Consider the following 21,900-nt stretch of genomic DNA (forward strand, 5'->3'; position numbering starts at 1 on the left):
CCTGCCCCAGCTCACTAGGGAAGCCTCACGGTCCTGAGGGACAGCCAAGTCCAGAACTGCTCCAGCCCATCCACAGACTGGAGGGGACAGGAGCTGAACCCCCTGGAACCTGGGGCTCACCTGCCCTAGGGGCTGCTGGGAGTTGGATCAAGCTGGGGTGTCCTCTGGCTTGAGGCCCTCTGCGGCAGGGGTGGACAGGGCTTTTCTGGAGGGAGGGACTCAGTGGTGCAGGGAGGAGGGTACATAAGGTAAGGACCCCTCACCAAATGCGGATACAAAATAATTTATTTAGAAATGTACAATTCAGGTGGGTTGCAGGGGCACCGGGGGGTTGGGCTCTCTGCCGTTGCCCTGTCACCCTGTCCAGAGGGCAGGGTCAGCACGCCCACCCAACAGAAGGGGCCAGCCCTGCCTGGGGAAGGTCTGGGGAAGCAACGTGGGTGAAATGTGAAAATAAGGGTGGTGAGCCCCCTCCCCTCTCAGCAAGGGTGGCCCCGTGGGCAATTCACAGTGTGTACAGGGAGGGGGCCTGGTCAGGCTGTCTCTCCTTGACCTCAGTCTCCCCAACTGTATGATGGGAGTTAGGGCAGTGTTCTTTGGGGCTCATAAGAGCCTGTTATGAGGGGGATATGTTTGGGGATATGTTTGGATATCTTGGAGATATTCTTGTTATATCTTTGGGGAGACTTTTGTCCACCCCATCAGGAACCAGCCCCATAGAGTGGGGACAGGTGAGCCAAATGGGGTCCTCAGAGATGCTGGGGCTCCTCTAGGGTCCTGGGAACTGACTCCCAACAGCTGCTGCACCTGTGACTTCAGCTATGGGCTGGGGACCCACATATGGAGCATGGGACAACCCTAGTTGTCAGCCAGGGGCCCAAGAGAGAAGGTGTCTGCATAGGTGATGGTGGCTGGGGCAGTGCTGGCAGGCGGCCTGCTAGGCGGCCGAGACAGGCAGTGCAGGCTCCCTGTCCTGAGTGCGCACTGCACAGGCCAGAGCACTACACAGAAGAGCACCAGCAGCAGGGCCGTAATGAGTGCCATGCGCTTCCAGTCCCCGAAGCGTGCCCAGCAGCGAGCCAGGCGGCCCCGGCGGTGGGTGGGGACTGGGGTGGGTGTGGGCACAGTGGGCTCAGCAGGCTTGCTCAGGCCCACGTCCACGCACACAAAGCCGGGTGCCGAGAGGCCAGGTGCAGAGGGCGGGGGGAAGCAGCACAGCTTGGTGCCCTCCAGCCACACGGGCTCCTCCCGTCGCAGGTGCGCTGGCATCCTGGCCTGCAGCTGACGGCTGGTGCGTAGTGCAGGGGCCCCGTCGGCAGGCACAGCCGTGGGCTGCCGGCAGAATGGGCAGGGCACAGCCTCACTGCCAGGCCGGCTTGTTGGCTGGGCAGCCGCCAGCCGTGCCAGGCACTCCAAGCAGAAGACGTGAGTGCAGGACAGCTCCTTGGGCGTCTTGAAGATGTTGTCATAGCCCGAGAAGCAGATGGAGCACTCAAGCGGGGAGGCCACCTTCTCGGAGCCAGGGGTGTTGGGGGACCTGAGGCCGCTGGCTGAGCCAGGAGACCTGGGGCTGCTGACCGAGCTGGGGGACGTGGGGTTGCTGGCCGAGCCAGGAGACCTGGGGCTGCTGACCGAGCTGGGGGACGTGGGGTTGCTGACCGAGCCAGGAGACCTGGGCACTGTGGCTGTGGGGCTGCTCCAGCCAGGGGGTGGCATGGCTGTATGCCACACCTGCTGGCCTGATGACATGGCTCTGAGCTGTGGGACAAACAGATGGCTGTGAGTGACCATAGGCTGCCCCTTTCCTGTGAGGTCGGCCTGTCCTCTCTTGCCCGGCACTAGTTCCAAAGATCCCAGGAAGGATACTGCCCACCTGTGGGTACCTCAGAAAGTCCCACCTATACCCTGCCCCATGCCCTCCAGCTCCTCCCAGGCTGAAGCAGGGGTAGTGTCCTGAGTGCTGAGGCCCAAGCAGCCCAGACGCCCTGTGCACAAGGGTTTCCTGCTGACTGCTTGGTGGACACCTCTTGCTGGCCCTATCCTACCTGGCTCTGTCCCCTGGCAGAGAGAAAGGTGATGATGACAGTGGCCCACAATAGGTACTATTTACATCTGGGCTCTGCCAGGCTGGGCCAGGTCATGTGACAACAGCCACGGAGTGGAAAAGGCAGCTTAGAGGGTGAGGTGACTCAGCCAGGTCACCCGGCAGCGGGCCCTGGGCTCTCACAGGAGGATATGACTCTGCGTCAAGTGAAGTGGGTTTGAACACGGATCCCAGTGTAGGTGCCTGGTTGGGTTGGGGGGCACCCAATTTTCAGGGAACTATGTGAGGACTGGATGGTGCCAGGCCTGGCTGGGGGAGGTCAGGATGCTGTGGCTGGGGGTTGGGCCACGCTGGTCAGTGTATGGGAGATGGAGAGGCCTGAGCAGGGGTAGAGGCTAGTAGCCCGAAGAGGGTTTGTCTCCCAGCCGTACCCCGAACCTGAAGGGCCAGCTTGTCTGGCTGGTCGAGGGCCCTGTGTCAGCCCTTGGCCCACTGATGGGGACGGGAGGTGCATGGGCCCACCTGTCCTCTCTTGGCCCAGCACACAACTGGGTCCTGTCCCACTTCCGTTTCCATGGGAGACCCTGTCTCTGTCTCCTTGAGCAGGCTCAGGTGACCAGCCTGCTGACCAGGGCCCTGCCCAGCCCTGCCCCTACCCCTCTGCTGGGCCAGGTCTTCACCCAAGGCAGCCACATGGTGGACAGAGGAGACCAGGGCCTTTGGGACGACTCTGGCCATGTGGCCCCAGAGGTGACCCTGACCCTAACTTTCCGGTCAGTCTAGATGGGCCAGTGGGATGACCTCATGATGACATGCAGTGAAGGCTCGGATATTGCTGCACCATGACTGACTGCGGTGAGTCACAGTGACATCACTGTGATGTCACGAGCGCCTCCTGTATCGCAGTGTGAGATGTCACCATATCCTGGTGAAGTGGTTGCTGCAGGTTAAGAGGCAGCTTTGGGAGGATCTGGGGGATTGTGGGCCATTCTCCCCCAGGCCAGTTTGCCCCACATAACCGGTTCCTTGGCACTGAGGCCCCACGCCCGAGGAGCTGCCCCACCCTGAGCCTGTACAGGTGAGAGGTGAATGCCAGCTGAGCTGGCCTTACCTGGCGGCTGGGGGTCAGTGGGGCCAGGGCATGGTCCTCCTGGCCGGCCACGGCCAGGCTCTGAGGCTCCGAGCTCTCCTGCTCCAGCGACGCTCGCTGTCTCCTCTGGGCCAGGCCCAGCCTGTGCTCCACCTGGCAGATGTCCCTCCACGGGCTGGTCGCCAGCAGCTGTCTTGGTGGCCCTGGTCTGGCAGGTGTGCCCTCTGCTATGTTCCTGGCAGGTGGAGCGCAGGAGGTTGCCTGTGCTCTTCCAGCTGTGGGGTGCTGAGGCAGGTGTGAACTCTCTGGCTGGGTCCTGGCAGGTGTATTTATACTCTCAGGTCATGCTGGCCAGGGGCGTGGCCTCAGCTTCGGGATTGGCTGGCCTCCCGTTCTCTCCCTGGTAAGCTGGGCAGCAGAGGGCGGGGATCAGAGGTGAGAGATCAGAGCCGGGGGTGGAGCTGGGGGGTCAGTGTTGGCCTCCGCAGCCTGGGCAGGTCCTGGGGGTGGGTCTGGGTGAAACCTGCCCTTGCAGCCCCTGGATGCTGGAGCAGCCCCTCCAAAAACAGATCAGCTCACAGCCCTAGTGCAGGGCCCTGGTGGCACCTGAGGGGCCTCCTGGGGGGCCTCCCAGCCCTTCACTCATACTCTCAGCCCAGCTTATCACACCCTGTGACCTCACCGATGCCCTCCTTCCAAAGCCCTCGTTCCTGCCCCCCCACCTTGTGTACAAGACCCACTGCCATGCATGCGTCCACACGTATGTGCCACCCGTGTTCACACACATGGCCCTCCTGCACCTGCGATTCTGCTGACCCAGTTCCTGCCCCCCACAGCCTTTGGGAGCAGAGAGCGCCCCCAAGGGACGGGGTCAGAGGTAAGGATGCCTCAGGGAGCAGGAGGGCCACAAGGATTTGTTTAGGGTGTCTGCTGGGGGCACCCTGGGTTATACATGTGGGATCCTGGAGCCCAAGGAAACCCCTGACCCAGCCAGGGGCTCCAGAAATCTTCCTGTGCAAAGGCCTCGCTGGGGCCCCAAGGGCCTGGGCCGTGCTGGAGGGGCCAGGGCTTATTGAGTGGCATAGACCCCTCACACCTGACGCCCGGCCCTCCCGGCCCTTGGTCATGGCAGGCTGCCCCCACCCCTCAGCTGCGAGGAGCACACTTTAGTGCATGTCCATGCTGGACTCAGGATGGCCGCCCTCCCCCGCTGACATGTGACCCCAATCTGGAGCCTGTTGGGGAGGGGTGTCCACCCTGATGGGGGGATGGCCTGCCTTACACCCATAGGCTGGCCCACTCACCTGGCAGGTGTCCACTGACCCCCCTCAGCTGGTGGCCTGGGACCCTCCCCGAGACCGCCCAGCCCCAAAAGCACTAGGAGACGCTCTGAGAGTCAGCAGAGGTCAGAGGTCAGCAAGAGGAAGACCAGCATGAGGTGGGTACACAGAGCAGGCTGCCTGGGACCCCAGGAGGAGCCAGCCACAGGGAGATGGGATAGATGGGGGGCCCAGGCTCTCATGTGGAGGCTGAGATGTGGGGTGACTGTGAGGGGGTGGGGCAGTGGCCTATCCCTGCAGGAAGAGAAGGGGGACCTGGGCTCAGGAAGGGACCAGGGCTCCTCTGTGTGCCTATGATGGGGGGATCTCAGTGAGATGCCTGACAGGAGGGGGGGCCCTGAGAAGGGAGTGGGGGGCCCAGGGAGGAGGGTGGGAATTCAGACAGAGGGTGGGGCCTCCATGTACAGAGCCTCTGGGAGGGAGTGGCCCAGCCTGTGCATTATGGGGCTCAGGTTCCCACAGGGATTGTGACTCGGGGTCACGTGCTGCCTCTAGGAAGTGTCCTCGGTCCCTCTGCTCTGAGAGCACCTTCCTGAGGGCTCCCGGGAATATCCCAGCTCTGAGGTCACTCGAGCTCCTCAGGGGACAGTCAGTGGCCAGAGGCAAAGGGAGAGGAATCCCTGAGGAATGTGCCGTCTGGGCGTGACCAGGCCTCACTGAACAGGAGGCGGGCCAGACCCTGGTGCTGGGGCCTGGCCAGCCCACCTGGCCCACACACCTGCTCACTCCCCAGCCGGCAGAGGACCAGCTGTGCCTGTGTGTGGGCTGCACGTGTCCTCTGTGGCGATGGGTGGGGGGCGTGCACACCAGCACATTAACCTGGCTGAGTGACACAAGTCCCTGCGTGTGCAGGTGCAGGGATGTGTGTGAGGATGCCGACGTGTGACCCCATAGCCCTGGGACTCACTGGACTGGGGAGAGGACAGGCCCCCAGTGACACCCTGGACAGTCATGGCTCTTCGATGTGGGAGCCCTGAGCCCTCAAGATGCCTGGGCGTCCTGGGCTGACATAGGCCTCCTCAGCCAGGGGAGATGCGAGGACTGGGCCTCAAGGCCCACCCTGCATGGTCCCCCACTCCCAGGACCAGGACAGGACTGGCTACACCTCCCTGCATGCTGCCCAGCACAGGAAATGACCATGTGGGGAGGGGAGCCCGGTCCTGCCAGGCTCCTCTGGGGCCTGGGGCCCTGGAGGTCCAAGGGCTGACCCCTGCTGGCCCCATGCAGGCTAACTTGCCGACGCCTCTGCGGCCCCATGCTCGCCAGCTGGGACACTGACACTGAGGCTCTGGGACAGCCAGGGCTGCGGTTCTTTCCCCTGGGACCAGGCGTGCCAGCCTGGCCCCGACATGGCTGGTGCCAGGAGGCAGAGGCTGGGCTGAAGCAGGGCCTCTGGGTGGGCCAAGCACCTGGGTCCAGCCTCTGCCCCACCCTCTGGGTGCTGGGCTCCCAACAAGGTGGCTCTGCCTGGCCTCCTCGCCCATCTTGCTGTGGCCGGCTCTTTCTGGGGGCCATGCCCAGGCCCCTGGCCAGGATCTCTGCCTTCACATCACCTCCTCAGGCCCCGCTCGCTCGTCATGCCCTGTGCACCCCCCTCCCAACGCTGTTGTGGGTCTGTCCTGCTGACCTCTGTTGGCTCTCAGGGCCTCTGGTGCTGGGCGGACGACAGAATCACTGAGCTGCAGCTGTGGCTCCAGGGCTGCACCCTGGACCATGCTCACCTCCTGTGGTGTGGTGGGGAACGCAGTCCCTCAGACCCCCATGGTGGTTGACATGGTGCCCCACCTGCCTGCTTTGGCCTGAGCTAATGACCCCACAAGCTGGCCTCATTTTGGCCCCTTATGTGAGGGCCTGGAGTCCAGGTAATGGCTTGGTGAGGGGCTCAGGATGGAAACTGAGGAGGGGGCTGTGCAGGGCCCCCACTGCAGACCACCTGCTTCTGCCAGCGGCCCCACCCTCACCTCTGGTGCCCCACCGCCTGCTTTCCAGCCGGGACACCCAGGGTCATAGGGCTGGTGAGTCCAGCAATCCCACTCCTATCATCTGGGGACCTGAGACATTGCACCAAGGCCCAGGGGTGCCCAGCAGCAGAGGCTGGTATGGCTGAGGGCCCAAGGGGCCAGGCCACACAGGCCCCAAAGGTCAGGTGAAGGGCAGCTGAATGTGGGGCTGGGGCTGGTGGGAAGGAGAGAAATTCCAAGAGAGAGTTGGCAGGATCTCCAAGGTGGGCTGGGAAGGGATGTGGAGCTGGCCACAGTGACCCTTGGTTTCTGGATGGGAGGAGACGGAGAGGGCAGGGGGCACTCAGAGGTGCAGATGGCTGGGGAGGGCCCCCCTCTGCCTGGCCTGGGCCTCCAGGGCCTGACTAGCCAGACCTGCTGTCCTGGTTGAACATGGTTCTGTTTCCTGCTTTGTGCCCCAAGTCAGAAGCCCGGCTTGGTGCTAACACGGAAGCAGAGGACTGCGGCTTATGCCCTGGTTTGTTCCCCATCCTCTCAGGGCCTAGATGGGCTCCCCTGACCTCGGGGGCCAAGCACACACTGGCTGTGAGGTGTCCTCCCTTCCCTGTGGTCCCTGAAGCCACTGGGAACCTGACCCTGGTCTCCCTACCTCTCCCCCCAACCCCCAGTCTTTGTGAAGTGGAAGAGCCATAGGGGGGCAGCTTCTTCCCTCCACAGCACCCCAGGATCCTGGCCACGTCCCTTCCTACCAGGACTAGTACTGGACCCCACCCATCACTGATTCAGTCTGGCCAGACATCCCTCAGGCGGCAGACCTCAGCTCAGGGACAGGTGGGTGGCCTCCCTCCCTCCCTGCCAGGGCCCCACCCTGGGGAGCTGTTGGCCACAAGCGGGGCAGGCAGTTCCCAGGGCACTGTCTCCAGAACAATAGACAGAGCCTTGGGGAGTCTTCCTGCAGACCCTAGGCTGTGCAAACACAACTTCTTGCCCTCCCTGGCCCAGCAGGAGCCCAGGCCCGGGGCACAGCAGACGTTCCCCCAAGTGCCAGGACAGCTGTCAATCTTAGACCAGGCATTCCCAGGGACAGGTGAGCAGGTCTAAGGACATGCCCTCCAGGCGATAGTGGACAGATGGGCAGGGCTGTCCTGCAACAATACAGCTCAGCCCTGGCAGCTCTGGGGATAAGGCCCTGGGCCTTCTTTGGCCAGCCCACCCACTGCAAGTCAACAAATGCCCACCAGCCCCTGCAGCAGGCACTGTGCCCATCTGTCACTTCCTCCTGGGGGCCCCATGGGTGTCCTGTCTGCACAGGGGCCTGTGGTCCCCTGTGGTCTCCATGGTCCCTACCAGGCCTGTTCATTTTACAGAAAAGCCCTTCTAAGAAGCAGCCACACTTTTACCCATCTCAGGTTCTACAGGGGCTGGGGGGCCACTGAGTCATCCTGCTTGCATAAGGCAGGAACAAGCCCCCTTCTCCCAGGAATAACATCCCAAACGGTGAGGGCTGCATGCGGGAACCTGTCCTGGCTGAGGCTCAGGCTTTTGGACAGGGGTCCTAGTCCTTGCTGAGCACTCACCACCCTCCCAGCCTCCGTCCCCTCAAGGGACAGCAGCTTGGAGAGTGAAGCCTCACCCCTACTTAGGAAGAGGAGCCCAGAGGGGTGAGGACAGGCAGAGAAAGCCCTGACATTTATTGGACATTAATTTTAAGTTGGCTCCCCGCTGCTGGATGGATGACAAGCTTGAATCTGTAAACTGGAAATGCCTGAGACAGGCATCGCCATGCAGAAGGGCACAGAGGCTGACCATGCTGGGCCCACCTCCAGCCCCTCCGATATCAATCAGACGCTGAAGGAGAAAATGCAAGATACTGCTGAGGGGAGGTGGCCACGCACACTTTCTCCACAGGTCAGCATGGCCAGACAATCCAAGCGCATCCCAGGTAAACAGGGCCCTTGGAGACACATCCTTGTGGGGCCTGGGCTTGATGTCCAGCAGCTGCAGCAGTGTCCGTCCTGGATGGACAAAGCCCCGCAGTGCATGGGGCCCTGGGAGTGGGGAGCAGACAAGGGAAGCAGCGTCTCTCACTTTTCTACAAAATGCATTTCATTTCTTTTTTTGCATTTCTTCTTAAAAACAGACAGAAGTAAGCAGGAAATCAGGAAAATCACTTCTGCAGCTCCTGGAAATGAGTGGTCATGGGCTTGGCCACAGCAGGACAGCCCTTGAGGGCCAGTTCCAAGTCCCTGTTGCCCACCTCCATCTGGACACCAGCTGGAACACCCAACAGCCTCTGTCTCACTGCCCTTAGAAGGGTGTCTGCTCACTGGGCCCAGCGCTGCAGGCATGGAGGAGCCCAGTGGTCCCTCAAGTCTCTCCTGAGGGGCCCAGACCCCCACATCCTCGCTCCCAGCCCGTCTCAGGGATGCCTGCTCCTGGTCTGTTATGCTGAGCAGCTGTGGGCAGGAACACAGCACTTTCAGGAAGCTGGCCGGCTGCCACTTGGCAACACAGAGCTGAGCCAGGGGTGAGTCCAGGCCTGTCCCGAGGCCTCACTGGGAGGAGCCTAACTTGTGTGCGGGGCTCCCTCCAAGGCGGTGTGCAGAGTTGTAGGTGAGCCTCCGGTCAGACATTGCTGACCCGGGCTTCCACCAAGGAGACAGCAGTAGGGCCTGTGCCCCTGTCCGAGGGCCTCTCCCGCCTGACGTAGCGCGGCTTCCGCACTGAAACAGGGTCGGAGATAGGTGGGGTCAGCGTGGAGCCTGGGTGGAGAGTGGGGCGTGGAGCTGCCACGGGGAGCAGACCCCACTTAGGCCCCACCGGGGAGCGGGCCACTGCAGCGGAGAGCTTCTGTGATGAGTGTAAGCTGACCCCTGCACCCTGAGCACCTTGGCCTGGGCAGGGCCTGCACGTCCATGACGCAGAACCACAGGCCACATGACGCAGCGCAGGGCTGGAGGGTGGTCCCCAAAGTGTCCCCATTCTAAGCCCTGGCACCAGCAGATGTGACCTTGGGAAAAGGGTCTTTGCAGATGTGACTAAGTTAAGGATCATGGGGTGAGATCCCCCTGGATCTCTGGGGGACCCTAAATCCAGTGACCAGTGTCCTCCTAAGAGGGAGGCAGACAGATGAGGAGACACAGGGAGAAGGGAGAAGCCACGTGCAGATGGGACAGAGGCTGGAGGGATGCGGCCACAAGCCCAGGGACACCTGGAGTCACCGAGGCGGGAGAGGCAGGAAGGACCCTCCCCTAGAGCCTCCAGAGAGGGCGCCCACACCCTCCACTTCTGACCCTGGCCTCTGACCTGTGGGGGGTGCATTCTGTAGCTTCCACCCGCCCTGTGTGTGGCTGTTTGCTGGGGTGGCAGTAGAAGACCCGAGCAGGGGACTCGGGAAATGCAAGCTGCTGTAGACAGGCGGCTTTAAAGAAACCGTGGACAAGTGTTTCAGGGAACACAGCGGAATCTAGCCTTGACCAAGGAGCTTCACTGTCCCCAAAAGGAGACATCCTCTCCTGTCCCCACTTCTGTCCTCCTCACAGTGGTGAGACCGGGCTAGGGCGGGGCCAGGTGCATGCCCGTATGACCTGTGCTCGTGTCACACCTGGAGCTGGTAAAATTAAAACACCAGCCCTCAGGAGGGGCCAGGACTCAAGGTCTCAGAGATCAAAGGGGAAAGACAGGAAGGCCATGGCTGATTAAGGGGGACTTGGCCAGTGTCCAGAGCCACCAGGGATGGAGGATGTGGGGCCAGATGCTCAAGTCCCTGCTGACCCGGCTGTGGCCCCCGGAGGGCAGCTGATCCCACAGACACGTCTGGCATTTTGAAATTCTTGCCCAGAGACAAGGGACCTGGGCAGGCAAGGGACAGTAAGAGCTGACAGACATACCTGAGGACTGTGGCGGGGGAATCATCGCGGCCTTGAAAAGGAAAGGACAGTGAGACTGCAGACACGCACACACAGGCATAGACACAGGGCACAGGACGTGAGGGCACTCAGCCAACCCAGGTTACTTACGGCTTCGCCAGGCTGCAGGGCTGGGGCTGCGGGTAAGAGCACAGGTGTCACCTGGAGGCCATGCAGGATGAGGTCCCTTATCCTGGGCAGGGCCCTGCAGAGGTTCCTCCCATACCTTTCCCCAGCAGTGCCCTCACCTGGCATTAAGCCCGGCCACATTTCTCATCTGCATTCGGGGGTGGCTGCCCCCTCCTAGGTCCCACCCTCCTGCCTCAGCAGAGCTCACAGGCCAGTCCTCAGAGTGCCTTTCTCAAGGCTGCCACTACTAAGCTCTACACTTCCCAGTTTCCCAGCAGGTGCTTCAGGGAGACCACCTCTATCCCCTCCTCCACCGGCCACCAGACCCCTGCTGCCCTGCCCTCTCCCTGGACTGTGGTACCTAGGCTGAGCAAGCCCAGCTGTGGAGCAACGGAGAGGAGAGACTCTTAGCAGGCCCCGGGCCCACCACTGCACAGCAGCCTCCCACAGCTCACCCCAGAGCACCTGTCCTGAGAGGCAGAGGGGCCAGGCCCCGACTTTTGGGACCAGGGAGCTCCAGCAGCCCCACGAAAGCGCCTAGTGCTGGCTGAGGGTGGCAGGCAGGGGTGTCACAAGGCCAGCTGAGGAGTTCCCAGCCAAGGCCTCTAACAGGTGAGCTCTGGCCAACTGCCCACTGAGACTGTCCACTGAGGAGTCAGGTCTGCTGGCTGCCCACCTGCCTAGCACCCTGAAGAGCACAGTGGGAGTGACACCCGTGTCCTCAGGAGGAAGCAGGGCCGGTGTCCAGGCCCAGGGTAAGCTGGGCAGCCTGGAGCCCCACTGTCCTCGCACCAGCCTGGCTGCTCCCAACCCCGGGAGGGTGGGGAGAGGACGTGGTCAGAGGGGCAGCTGCTACCCCACAGTCTGCATGGAGTATCCCTAGGAGGTGACAGCCCCTCTTTATTCTCAAGGAGGCCTCACGGCTGGACACCAGCACAGCCTCCAGTTCTCAGTGTCCCCCAGGCAGCACCCGGAGCCTCGCAGGGGCTGCTGGTCAGGGGCCTCCAGCTGGGCACAAGGAAATACCTTTGTTTCTTCCGTAGCAGAGCCTGGGCAATTTACTGGTGCGCTTGAGGTAGAAGAAACCAGCCACGGTGAGGATGAGGCCGGAGCTGACAAAGAAGGTCCCCAGGAAAAGGGAGGCTGCCACTCCAGGGCCGCCTGCAGGCAAGGGCAGGGCTTCAGCCTCCTGCACACACCTGGGCGCGGGGGCTGGCCACAGGCAGGGGCCAGGGCTCTGGCAGGGTGGTGACCTGCCAGCTGGGGGGGGGGGTAACATTCTGACCCTGAGACAGGCACGAGGAGGGTGCCACGTAGGAGCTGGGAGGGTGGAATCCCAGCTGAGTCAGCAAGTGTGTCTACCTCAAATCTTCCAGTCCTGGTTACAGGCACCCTAAGGGTGGCTGCTTGGTGCCATTGGCCTCCAAAGCCAGGTCAGTGCAGGGCCATTCTGGTCACGAGACGTACGTGGATGGCGTAAGCCCTCAGTCCAGGTACCTCAGGAAGCAGGTCTGGGGACATGACCCCTTATAACCCAGCACTGTCACTTCTTGACTGCAGTGGCCCCAGCGGGCACCTCAGGTAAGAGCAGGCCAAGGACAGCGTCCAGAAGGTGGGTCCTGTGCCCACCCCTGGAGCCCAGGAGGGAAGAGGGACTTGTCTGGTGGGCAGTGTCTGCAGTCCTCCCAGCCCCCCATCCTAGAAGAGCCACTGGGGACAGGGCAGGGAGACCTAGGGTGTCCTCCGATCTCTGGAGAACTGCAGGTCCCAGTCACCATGGACTGAAAGCCTTGGAAGGCTAAGAGTGATGCAAAGGGTGTGACTCATGGCTCTAAGGGCTTCCACCTGCTGGGACCATCCAGAGGCAAGGGAGAAGGCCCTTGCCCACTGACCACAGCCCCAGGGACTTCAGACACTCCAGTGGCCCTGCTCCCCATACACAGCTTATGGCTGGGGCAGTCTCACCCTGATGTGGACATGGCACTGCTACGGCCAGCACCCATGGTGGAGTCTACGCTGGGACCAGCTCTGATGATGCCTCCTCCCCCAAGACCTGCGCAGAGGCACTACTCTGGTCTCGTGAGCAGGACACTTACCAAGACTCGGCCGTCCAGGTGTCCCTGTGCTCCTGTTCAAGGGGGACTGTGCGCCCTGGCCAACAACTGTGGGGAGCACACCTGTCAGTGCTGGACCATGTGTGGGGACCCCGTGAGAACCCCAAGGGAGCCAGAGACACGCCCCACAGGGAGTCATGGCTGTGATTGTAGAGGCAGAGCAACCCTCAGCCCACAGTCATCCTCACAGGAAGATACTTGGGGAGAGTAGGGTCCAGGGAAAGGTGGGGCCCCCACTGCTCTGGGGATAGGAAAGGCAACTCCTGCCCATTCCTCCAGAACCTGGAGGCGTGGACTTGGTGAGAGGCAGGCCAGGTGGGTATGAGGTGGAGCTGTGGGTGGACAGGCAACCTACGGCTTCTACACTCAGAGCTGTTGTAGGTTCCGGTCCTGCACCGGATGCAGCTGGCACTCCCATCCTCGTTCCAGCGCCTGAAGCAGCCTGTGCCAACAGAGGGAAGACGGGCCTCAGCTCGAGCAAAGCCGTCAGCTCACTGTGTGCTGGCGGGCGGTCTGCCTACTCGCCTGGTTTGTGAAACAGTGTTCATTCCGGAACGCTAGTTAACCTGCCCGGAAGTCAGGATGGCATCAGAGAGGCCGGGACAAGGATTTGAAGCAGACGGGTGCTGTGGGGCCTCACACTCTGGACAGGGCCTCCCGCCACCATGGCCTCGACTCCAGGGCTCACATCACCTCCACTGGGGCCTGGACGGCTACACTCCTCACTCGGCCAGGTGAGACCTTCCCTGGTCCCAGCACTCCCTTCCACACGGAGGCTGCCACCAGCAGCCCAGCCCTCCCCAGCCAGCAGCTGATAGACAGTCCGTCTTGCCAGCTGGGAAGGAATTGTGTCCCACACCATTATCATTTAACTTCCTCACCACTTAGCACAGGCTGACAGCACACATGCTCGATGACACTGAAGGTCAGTGCTGGCCATGGACCAAAATCCAGGGATAAGCCACAGGCCGCAGCCACTCACAGTGAGCTTCACAGATGTTTCATCTACAGGGGCCCCCAGTGCCATCACCAGGCGTTCAGGGTGCTAACCGGGAAATTCGCCGAAGATGCCACTGCCGCCCTCACGCCACCTGAAGGGGCTGTAAGCCCAAATCTAGAAACTGTCTCGGATGACTGCTCTCGATACAGAAACCGGGTTTGCATTTGCTCCAACCATCAGCTTTCATCTTTCTTTTGCCTCTACTCCCTGGTTGCTGCCACCATGAAGACCTAACTGGTGGAAGCCCATCCGCAACAGTGACTCCTGATACGAGACAGCTGTCCACTGACCGAGCGGCTTGCATGTGTGGACGGCGCACCCAGCCCAGCTCCTGGCTGCTTGTGTTTCTACAGCCACTAACTTGGCTTTTGACATGTGAAACTTCTGAAGGTACAGTTTCAAATGGGGGATGGAAGGGAGCCAGAATACACTGCCCAAAACATGCCTCTCTGACAAAAAATTATTTTTAGCTCAAGACACTTAAAAGCACAGCAGGTGCAAGAAGGAAGCCCTGGCCCCAGCATTTCCTCCCAAGGGCTCCTCCCGTTAGCCTCTCTCCGTCAGCTGGGTTTTCAGGCCCAGCTGGGCCTCCCTGGAGCAGAGCTCCACACCCTTGCCTCCCCACACCCTCCACTGCTCAGATCTCCTCACAGGGTTGTGCCCCACCAGCCAGGAGGCGGCAGCCAGGCCAGGAGGGAGGCTTGCATGGAGCCCGGTCTCCTCCTGTGCCCTCCCTGAGAGGTCTGTGTGCCCCCTGCCCCTCACTGGGCGTGTTGAGCTCAGCAGTGCCACCACTAGAGCTGGTTCACACCACAGTGCTTACCTGGGCCACACAGGCTTGTGCCTGGGCAGGTGGTGTTGACATCCACCATGTCCACACAACACTCGGACTGCTGGCCCTAGAGGGGAAACAGTGGTCAGTTTCTAGACCCCGTGACCAGGCGGCTCATGCAGCACCTCTAGAGGTTGAAGGTGAGACCCCCATGGGTAAACGGCCCTGCCTCTATGAGGGGCTGGGACCAGCCGGCTCCAACCTTATTTCCTGGCACCCAGGCTGCAGACAGGGCACCTACCGTACTTTCTGAGGATTTGCTGGCAACTTCCACCAGGAGGCCAGCCAGGAGGATGGTGCGCTGGAGCGCCATGTCCCAAGAGCACGGGGTCTGCAACAGAGAGGGGTGCTGTGCAGCCACGAGGAAGGCATGGGGGCAGAGGACCTGACCTGGCCCCGCAGGACGCAAGCTGCAGACATCCAGCTCCTCACCACCTGGTGCTCAGCGGTCAGGACTGCTGAGCTACCGGAGTCTCACGACCCAAGTCCTGCTGGTCCGAGGCCTGCAAATCAAGGTGCTGGGTGAGGCCCACTGCTGGTCACTGTGCAGCCAAACCAGGCGAGGGCCTTGGCCTCTGGTGCTCCAGGTCCCACTGGACTTCCTATCTGGAGCTCCCCCTGCCCCAGCAGGGGGACCAGAGGGGCTGTGATCAGCCCATTTGATCTGTGCTCTGAATGGCTACCTCTGCCCAACGGCTTCCAGGAGGAAGGACTGAGCAGGGAGGGTCGGGATGTGCTGTTCCTGCACATGAGCTCAGACAGGCTTTCCCGTCCATCACCTCGTTCTGTCCTAGTAAAACTCTAATCCCGTCACAAGCACCTCCGCCCCAACACACACCTACTCGGTGGTGTCTTGCTGCACCCCCACTTTCTTCACAGAAAAGCAAAAGACATCACTGGGGTGACAATGGTCAGTATCTAAAATCATGACGCAGGGCCACACTAGAGCAGAAAAACTTTTGAGGGGTAGGGAACACAGAGCAAGACAGTGCCACACACTGCAGGCAAAGTTTCAACACTAACACACTTGAACTCAACTGGTGAGTGACTCAGAGCCTGAGCTGTCGCATTCCCAATGCAGCCAGACCTGCACAACCCCGATGTGATGGTTAGACAGGCTTTAGCAAACTTCTGCCAACGTCTAGGGTGGTGACCACAGCTGCAATCTGTCCAAATCACAGCACAATGAGTATTTTCTCATATAAAAGTTCCCTCTGGGAACACCATGTACTTGGCAGAAACAGCACATGGAATTGCTCAGGTCAGTGAGCTCAAGGAAATGCAAACTAAGTCTGCTGCTGGGCCATGAGGCCCCACGGGGCAGCTCTACCCCCAGGTATGTGCACAAGAGAAAGGAGAACATGCCACAGAAAATGGGTACAAGAATGTGCACAACTTTAGTCATGGGAGCCAAACCGGAGAAACCCCTGTCCCACCAGAGAGCAGGCCAGCAAATGTGGCATGTCCCCAGGAGCGGTGATGCAGGAACTGAGCTGGACACAAAGGGCAGGCGTGGTTCGGCTCTGTTAAAACGCAATTTCACACTGACAAATCTAAGGAGCAGTGGCAGAAACTGGAGTGCTTGCCTCTGGGGGTCAGGTCTGGGAAGGCTTATGAGGTTCCCGTCAGCTCTGGATAAGACAAGCCAGCAGAGCCCACACCTGTTTCTTACAGTGAAGGAGGCTGGAGGTCCAAAACTAGGGCCTGGAGATTTGGGTATGTGAGGCCCCTTCCTGACTCACAGATAGGGTCCCCTTGTTGTGTGCTCATGTGGCCTCTCCCGGGTGCGTGAGCTGGGACAGGGGTCTCTCCCCTCTGATCAGGGCATCGATCCTACCATGGTCCACTCTGCAGACCTCTAGTCCCCCAACCACCTCCCGAAGGCCACACCTTCACCCTCACGCAGGGTTGGGGCTGCGACTTATGGACTTGGAGGCACAAACATTCAGCCCACAACACGAGGGGACCCTCAGGGACCACAGGAATGTTTTCGAGCATGATGGGTGTGCAGGTTCCACAGCTGGGCACATTTGTCAAAACTGGTGGAACTGGACTGTGCTTGTAACTACATGGGAATTACACCTCAAAACCAACTGAGTAAATGCAATTCCTTTTCTATTCTGAAAACCTTACTGGAGCCAAAAAGCTAAATAACTGGGTAAAACTATTTCTACAAGGTAATGAGAAATTTGGTGAGGTTTTAAATTGAACTATTTGTTCTCTCAAATTCTTGTTTATCCTTAGAAAACTGGCTTCAATAAAAAATCGTCTTCGGGTCATGTGATTCTGAACAAGTCATGCATAAAGGTAACTGGGTGGACTGATTTTCAGTCAGTCGGTCAGAGGCTGGGTGCTGGCAGGACAACCATGTGCACAGGCTGCCCAACAGGCTTGCCTGGGCACCCACCAGGAGTAGGGGGACCCCCCACGGCCCCTGCCTTCCAGGCACTGTGGCTGGAGGGGGGGCATGGGGGACAGGGGGGACAGCAGGAGGGGGGCAGCAGGTGTGCTGACCTTTCTGTCTCTCCCACTGTTGGGCACAGCACAGAGGGCCTGCTGGACATCCACCCACCCGTGCAGGTTGGGCTGGTCACCTCCTAAGCCAGCAAAGGGAGCCAATGTGAAAAGCTGCTCTCAATCTAAGACATGCTTCTCCATCACAAAACCCTGTCTTGTGCTGGGGGAGAAAGTAAGAGTGGTCAACAGCTCTTCTGGACATAAGGGAAAACTTTCGGGGCCCTGGCCCAGTAGCTCCCTTGGCCAGAGCGTCCTCCCAACACACCAGGGCAGCGGGTTCAGTCCCCGGTCAGGGCACATACAAGAGTCAACCAGTGAATGCATAAATGAGTGGAACAACAAATCCATGCTTCTCTCTCTCCCTAACATCAATCAATACATTGTTTTTTTAGTTTTGGGCTGGGCACACGCAGGGCACGCGCTGCCCACCGCTGGGGGTCAGCTCACCCAAGGGCTCTGCGTGCTGGGCAGCCGCCCAAGGGCCATGTGCTGCGGTGACCGCGGCCCTTGTAACTGACCCAGAACAAGGGGCTGGGGGTGGGGGGGGGGGCGTGGCCCTGGGGAGGCTGCAGCGGACCAGCCACTGAGCGACCACCTGCAGGGCTCCCTCCGCCCCGCTTTCGGGAGGGGGGCGGGGGCTGCTCGGCCACGAAGGGCAGCTTCCTGCGCCATCCGGGCTCCGTCTCCTCCCAGGAGCTGCTGCAAACAGCGCGGCCAGCAGGACCCTGGCTGGACCTGGCAGCGGGCGCCAAGGACGGGCCGCGGGGCCTTCTCCGCGCGGCGGCGACGCCGAGGAGCCGCGGACAAAGCGAGTCCGAGGGGACGGGGCGGGTCCGAGCTCCGGCCCCGACAGCTTCGGCAGAAGGTGCGCCGGCCAAAGCGCGGTTCCCTGAAATGCTGTGGAAAACGTACCCGAAGCGCCTGGCCTCGTCTCACCGGAGCCGAACCGTCTGCTTCACCGACGCGGGGCCGGCGCGCACCTGCGACCTGAAGCCCCGCGGCGGCTGAACCCGGGCTGTGTCGGGCGATAAGCGCGCAAACCTCAGGGAAGAGGCCCCGCAGGCCCCGGACGGTCCAGCGCGGCCGGACGCCGTGGGGAGGCGCCGGGGGCTCGGGGACGCGGCTCCAGGTCCCGTTACGGGGGCTCCTCAGGCCACGACGCCCGGGAAGGTCCGGTCGGCCCCCGGGTCCCCGCGGACCTTTGTCCGGCCTCCGCGCCCCGCCCCGAGCTGCCCAGCCCGGGCGTCGGCATCCCCGGGGCCGCCCCGCCCCTCGCCTGCCCCACCGCCCCGCAGCCGGCCAGCCCCCAGCCCCTCACTCACCCCCGCGCCCTTAGGGTTCCTCTTTCGTACCCCCCGCCCTCCAGGCGGTCGCGCGGTGGCCCCTGGGACTTGTAGTCTCTCGGCTGCAGCAGCCCGGAGACCAGGGCGAGAGACTTCCAGCTCCAAACCACACTTCCCAGCGGTCCTCGCGAGAGCCCACTCTCGCCAGGTGGGTTCCGGCGCAGGATTCTCGCGAGGCCGTGGGAGGCGCGCGCGGAGTGACCTGGGAAGTGTAGTCTGGGGCTCCTCGGTCCTGGCCCCTGGACCCAGTACCAGCCTAGGGAGGGAGGGGTGCGGGCTGGGACGACACTACCCAGGGTTCCTCGCGCGCACGCCATCTTTGGCGTTGCTAGGAGACCGGAAAGCCCAGCGGCGGCGGGAGGAGCCGGAGGGCGATGTCCTGGGGGTGCTGGTGCTCGTCCCCCCGCGGCCCGCGGGGCGCTGGGCCCGGCCCGTCTCCGCCTCCGCAGAGGCCGCCGCGAGGCGCAGACAGCAGGTCTGCCCGCCGCGGCCTCGGTCGCGTCCGTGTTGCTTTGGGCAGGAACGGAAGGCTCCGGGGGCGCGCCTCGGCTTCGGAGAAAGTGACCGCGGCCGCCTCGGCGAGCACAGGGCACGGCGGGGGCCGCAGGGCGCGCCGACCGACCCCGTCGCAGCGGGACGCTCGGGCCTCTCACAGCCGCGCCCGGGCTCGCCCCGCGCGTCTCCTGCGGGGCTCCCGCCGCGAGGCCCGGGAGGCGCCTTTGTCCCCGGCTCGCCCGCGGCCCGGCGCCGCCCCTTTCGGGGTGACAGCCTTCGTGGGGTCGGCGTTGAGTGGAACGCGGCGGCGCGGTCACGCCGGGCTCGCGGAGCTGGCCCGGGGGGCGCCGAGGGCTCCGGGGGGCGAGCCCGCCCCCGCCCCCGCCCTCCGCGGGCCCCGCGAGGTCCGCGCGGGTTTCCTCGCGGCCGCTGCTCGGAGCGGGGCGTGGGCGCCCCGGGACTCCCGCGCGCGCTCGCGGGCCCTGCGGGTCCCGGGAAGACGGGCCGGCGGTGTGGCCGCGCCCCCCGTTCCCCCGCGGCCGGGACGCCGGCCCACCGGCTGCTCTTCCCGCCCGAGCCCCGCGCGGCTCCCGGTCGGCCCGGAGACCGGGCGAGGTGACGGGGGCGCCCTGGGCCGCCTTGTCCCCACGGGGCACCAGGCAGGTGGGGTTCCGCATGTGTGGTCTCGGGCTCTGCCCCTAGCCGCCCGGCACCAAACACAAAGCGCCCACTCGAGCAGTGTCCCGCGGAAGTCACGGCCCTGGCCAGTCACGTGTGTGCCCTGAACGGGCTGGGCCGGCAGCACCCTGGGGTGGCCTGGGCGCCAGTCAGGGCAAGGAGCTGCAGGTGTGCTGGGCCATAGGGGCCGTGGGACAGCTGGACAGGAGCCCCCTGTGCCCTCCTGAGTCCCCAAGCTCGGCTCAGGCCGGAGCAGGGCTCACCTGACACCCACCCTCCTGGGCCCGGCCCCTCTCTGGCTGCCCAAGGCTGGTCTCCAGGGACCGGAGCACCTGCCTGGCACCAGAGCACCTGCCTGGCACCAGTCCCTCCCCGCCAAGGCAGGTGGGGTCACCTGGCCACTCCAGTGCAGGGGGAGGACTAGCAAGACTCCATCAGGTGAAGATGATGGGCAGTGGCCCAGGTAAGACCAAGAGGAATGTTCTTGGAACTTTCCAGAAGCCCCACGAGCTACAGGGTCCTAGGGATACAAAAGAATGCGGGATTCCATGGGTCAGGTGGAGAGTGAGGACACCTCTCGGGAGGGAGCCCATCACGTTAAAGGAAAATGTCTGTGACTGCGGTGCAAAAGGTGTTCACTGTCTCAGGGACACAGAGACGCACCCGCACAGCCGTCCCATGGGGTCAGTCCCTGAGGGCCATGCCGGGGGCGTGAGGTGTGCGCTGGTGCTCAGTGAAACCTGCCCAGGGCACCAATGGGATGTGGCCAGTGTCCTGCAGAAATACCCAGGTGTTGGGTGCTGCCTCAGCCCACTGGGTGGTCATGACCCTGGGTGGACACTGTCCCTCCCAGGGAGACGGAGAGACTTGAGATGGTGCCAGTACACGTGTGTTTGTGATGCTCAAGAGAGGGTTGGCTTTGCCACGGAATCGTCATTCTAACGGAAGTTATTTAGACTTGGTGTTCAAAGGTGAAATCCTACTAAACTTATGTGTAGTGTTACAAAATTTAAGAGACTTTTTGGGAAAACATACGTATAAGTTTAGGTGTCTGTTATTTAACCTGAGAAGACTTTGTTAATTCAGACAGCATTGGAAAGGAAACAGAATGTATAATATTTGTAAATACAGTTTAAGTTATCTGAAGGTGTGCAAAAGACACCAAGAGACATTTGAAGGGGAAGACACGCAGATGGCAGAGCCACCAGGGAAATGTAACGTAACCGAAACCAGTGAGACACCGCATGCCACCCAAGTGGCGAGGCTGCAGAGAATGGGCTGGACCCTCGCGTGTCACTGGTGGGAGCATAAAATGGTGTGGGCATCTGGAGGCCACGCGACAGTGTCTTAAAACACGACACTCGCTCCCCATGTGACCCGGCAACCACGTTCCTGAACATTCATCCCACAGAAATGAGCACTTGTGTCCACACAGAAACCTGCGCGCACCATTCACAGCAGCTTTATTTATAAAGCTCCATCTGGAAACAACCCCAGTTACAGCCACTGGGGCTCCACCACACCGTGGACGCATTGCTGGGGAAAAATCCTCTGGTCTCACGTTCCTGAAGTGATAGACTGACCAACAGACAGCGTGTGTGTAGGGTTGGGGATGGTGAGGCCACTAGAGGGGTTGCAGGAGGGGTCTCATGGGTGGGACTCTGCATCTTGACTTGGGGTGGCCACGGGAATCGCCCATGAGATAGGAGGACCAAACACTTCATTTGCTGAAATTTCAGGAGATGTCACTGACGGGGCCTCTGGGGTGTGCTTGCCTAGCTTCCCGGTGGCTTTCTGTCTCTGTCTGGACTTTGGTTTCTGTGCTGTCTCCTGAAACCCAGTGACATTCCTCATGCTCAGCTTGTCCCTGTAACATGGTTATTTGTGCAAAGGGATTACAGACCCTGGATGACCCACAGCTTCAGAAAGGGGAAGCCACGTGGGGCTGCCTTCAGAGCCCAGGGCCAGCTGCATGGAGCCAGGATCGCCCCAGAGGACCCCCAGCCTTGAAAAACAGCCCGCCCCCCAGGGCTCCTGGGCATCTGTGGGCCTGTTTCGTCACCTGAGGAGGGTGGGTCCCCGGGGAGGAGGCGTGCCTGGGCTAGGGCTCCTCGTTTCCCGCTCCTCAATTACCTGCACTTTGCTTCCGGGGCCTGTCCTGTGTTACCGGGAAGGTGCTTCACGGTCCACCCAGCTCTTCCCAGAGTTCGGACGTGTGGGGACGTGGGCATGCTCGGGACCCTGGTTCCCGTCCAGGACACAGAGCCAACCCCCGAGCCCCTACCCCCCCACCTGCAGGGACTCAGCCCCGGGAGGAGCAGGTGAAGGTCGTCAGCGCCTCCCAACTGGCAGATGCTGGGGGAGGCTCAGTTACCAGCCAAGTCATTGCCCGGATTAGAGGGTGGAGTTAATTGCTGTTTGCCCCCACCCCCTGCTGTTCTCCCGACCA

General features: G+C 61.8%; 2 protein-coding genes across 2 annotated transcripts; both read right to left on the reverse strand.

Annotated features, from left to right (window-relative positions):
* Positions 1–267: 267 nt before the first annotated feature.
* Positions 268–3,328, reverse strand: RNF223 (ring finger protein 223). The gene is made up of 2 exons (XM_087820737.1): positions 3,156–3,328; positions 268–1,758 (listed from the first exon to the last, which is right to left on the reverse strand). Exon 2 carries the CDS (start codon positions 1,747–1,749, stop codon positions 859–861), a length of 891 nt encoding a protein of 296 aa, XP_087676863.1. The 5' UTR covers positions 1,750–1,758; positions 3,156–3,328; the 3' UTR covers positions 268–858.
* Positions 3,329–8,097: 4,769 nt separating this feature from the next.
* On the reverse strand, positions 8,098–18,051 carry C9H1orf159 (chromosome 9 C1orf159 homolog). The gene is made up of 9 exons (XM_016221917.2): positions 17,848–18,051; positions 14,660–14,749; positions 14,410–14,485; positions 12,942–13,028; positions 12,569–12,634; positions 11,499–11,633; positions 10,455–10,480; positions 10,326–10,356; positions 8,098–9,158 (listed from the first exon to the last, which is right to left on the reverse strand). The coding sequence occupies exons 2-9, from the start codon at positions 14,729–14,731 to the stop codon at positions 9,061–9,063; spliced, it is 591 nt and encodes a 196-aa protein (XP_016077403.1). The 5' UTR covers positions 14,732–14,749; positions 17,848–18,051; the 3' UTR covers positions 8,098–9,060.
* Between the last annotated feature and the right edge of the window lie 3,849 nt (positions 18,052–21,900).

Source organism: Miniopterus natalensis, chromosome 9 (assembly GCF_054644295.1).
Source record: "Miniopterus natalensis isolate mMinNat1 chromosome 9, mMinNat1.hap1, whole genome shotgun sequence".
In the NCBI taxonomy this organism is placed as follows: Eukaryota; Metazoa; Chordata; class Mammalia; order Chiroptera; family Miniopteridae; genus Miniopterus; species Miniopterus natalensis.

Coding starts and splice junctions, on each gene's coding strand:
- RNF223 (XM_087820737.1), bottom strand. CDS start 1,749: ATGTCATCAGGCCAGCAGGTGTGGCATACAGCCATGCCACCCCCTGGC.
- C9H1orf159 (XM_016221917.2), bottom strand. CDS start 14,731: ATGGCGCTCCAGCGCACCATCCTCCTGGCTGGCCTCCTGGTGGAAGTT. Junction 14,486..14,659: donor GCAAATCCTCAGAAAGTACG/GTAGGTGCCCTG, acceptor TTTCCCCTCTAG/GGCCAGCAGTCCGAGTGTTG. Junction 11,634..12,568: donor ACCTGGACGGCCGAGTCTTG/GTAAGTGTCCTG, acceptor CCTTGCCTGCAG/GCGGCCCTGGAGTGGCAGCC.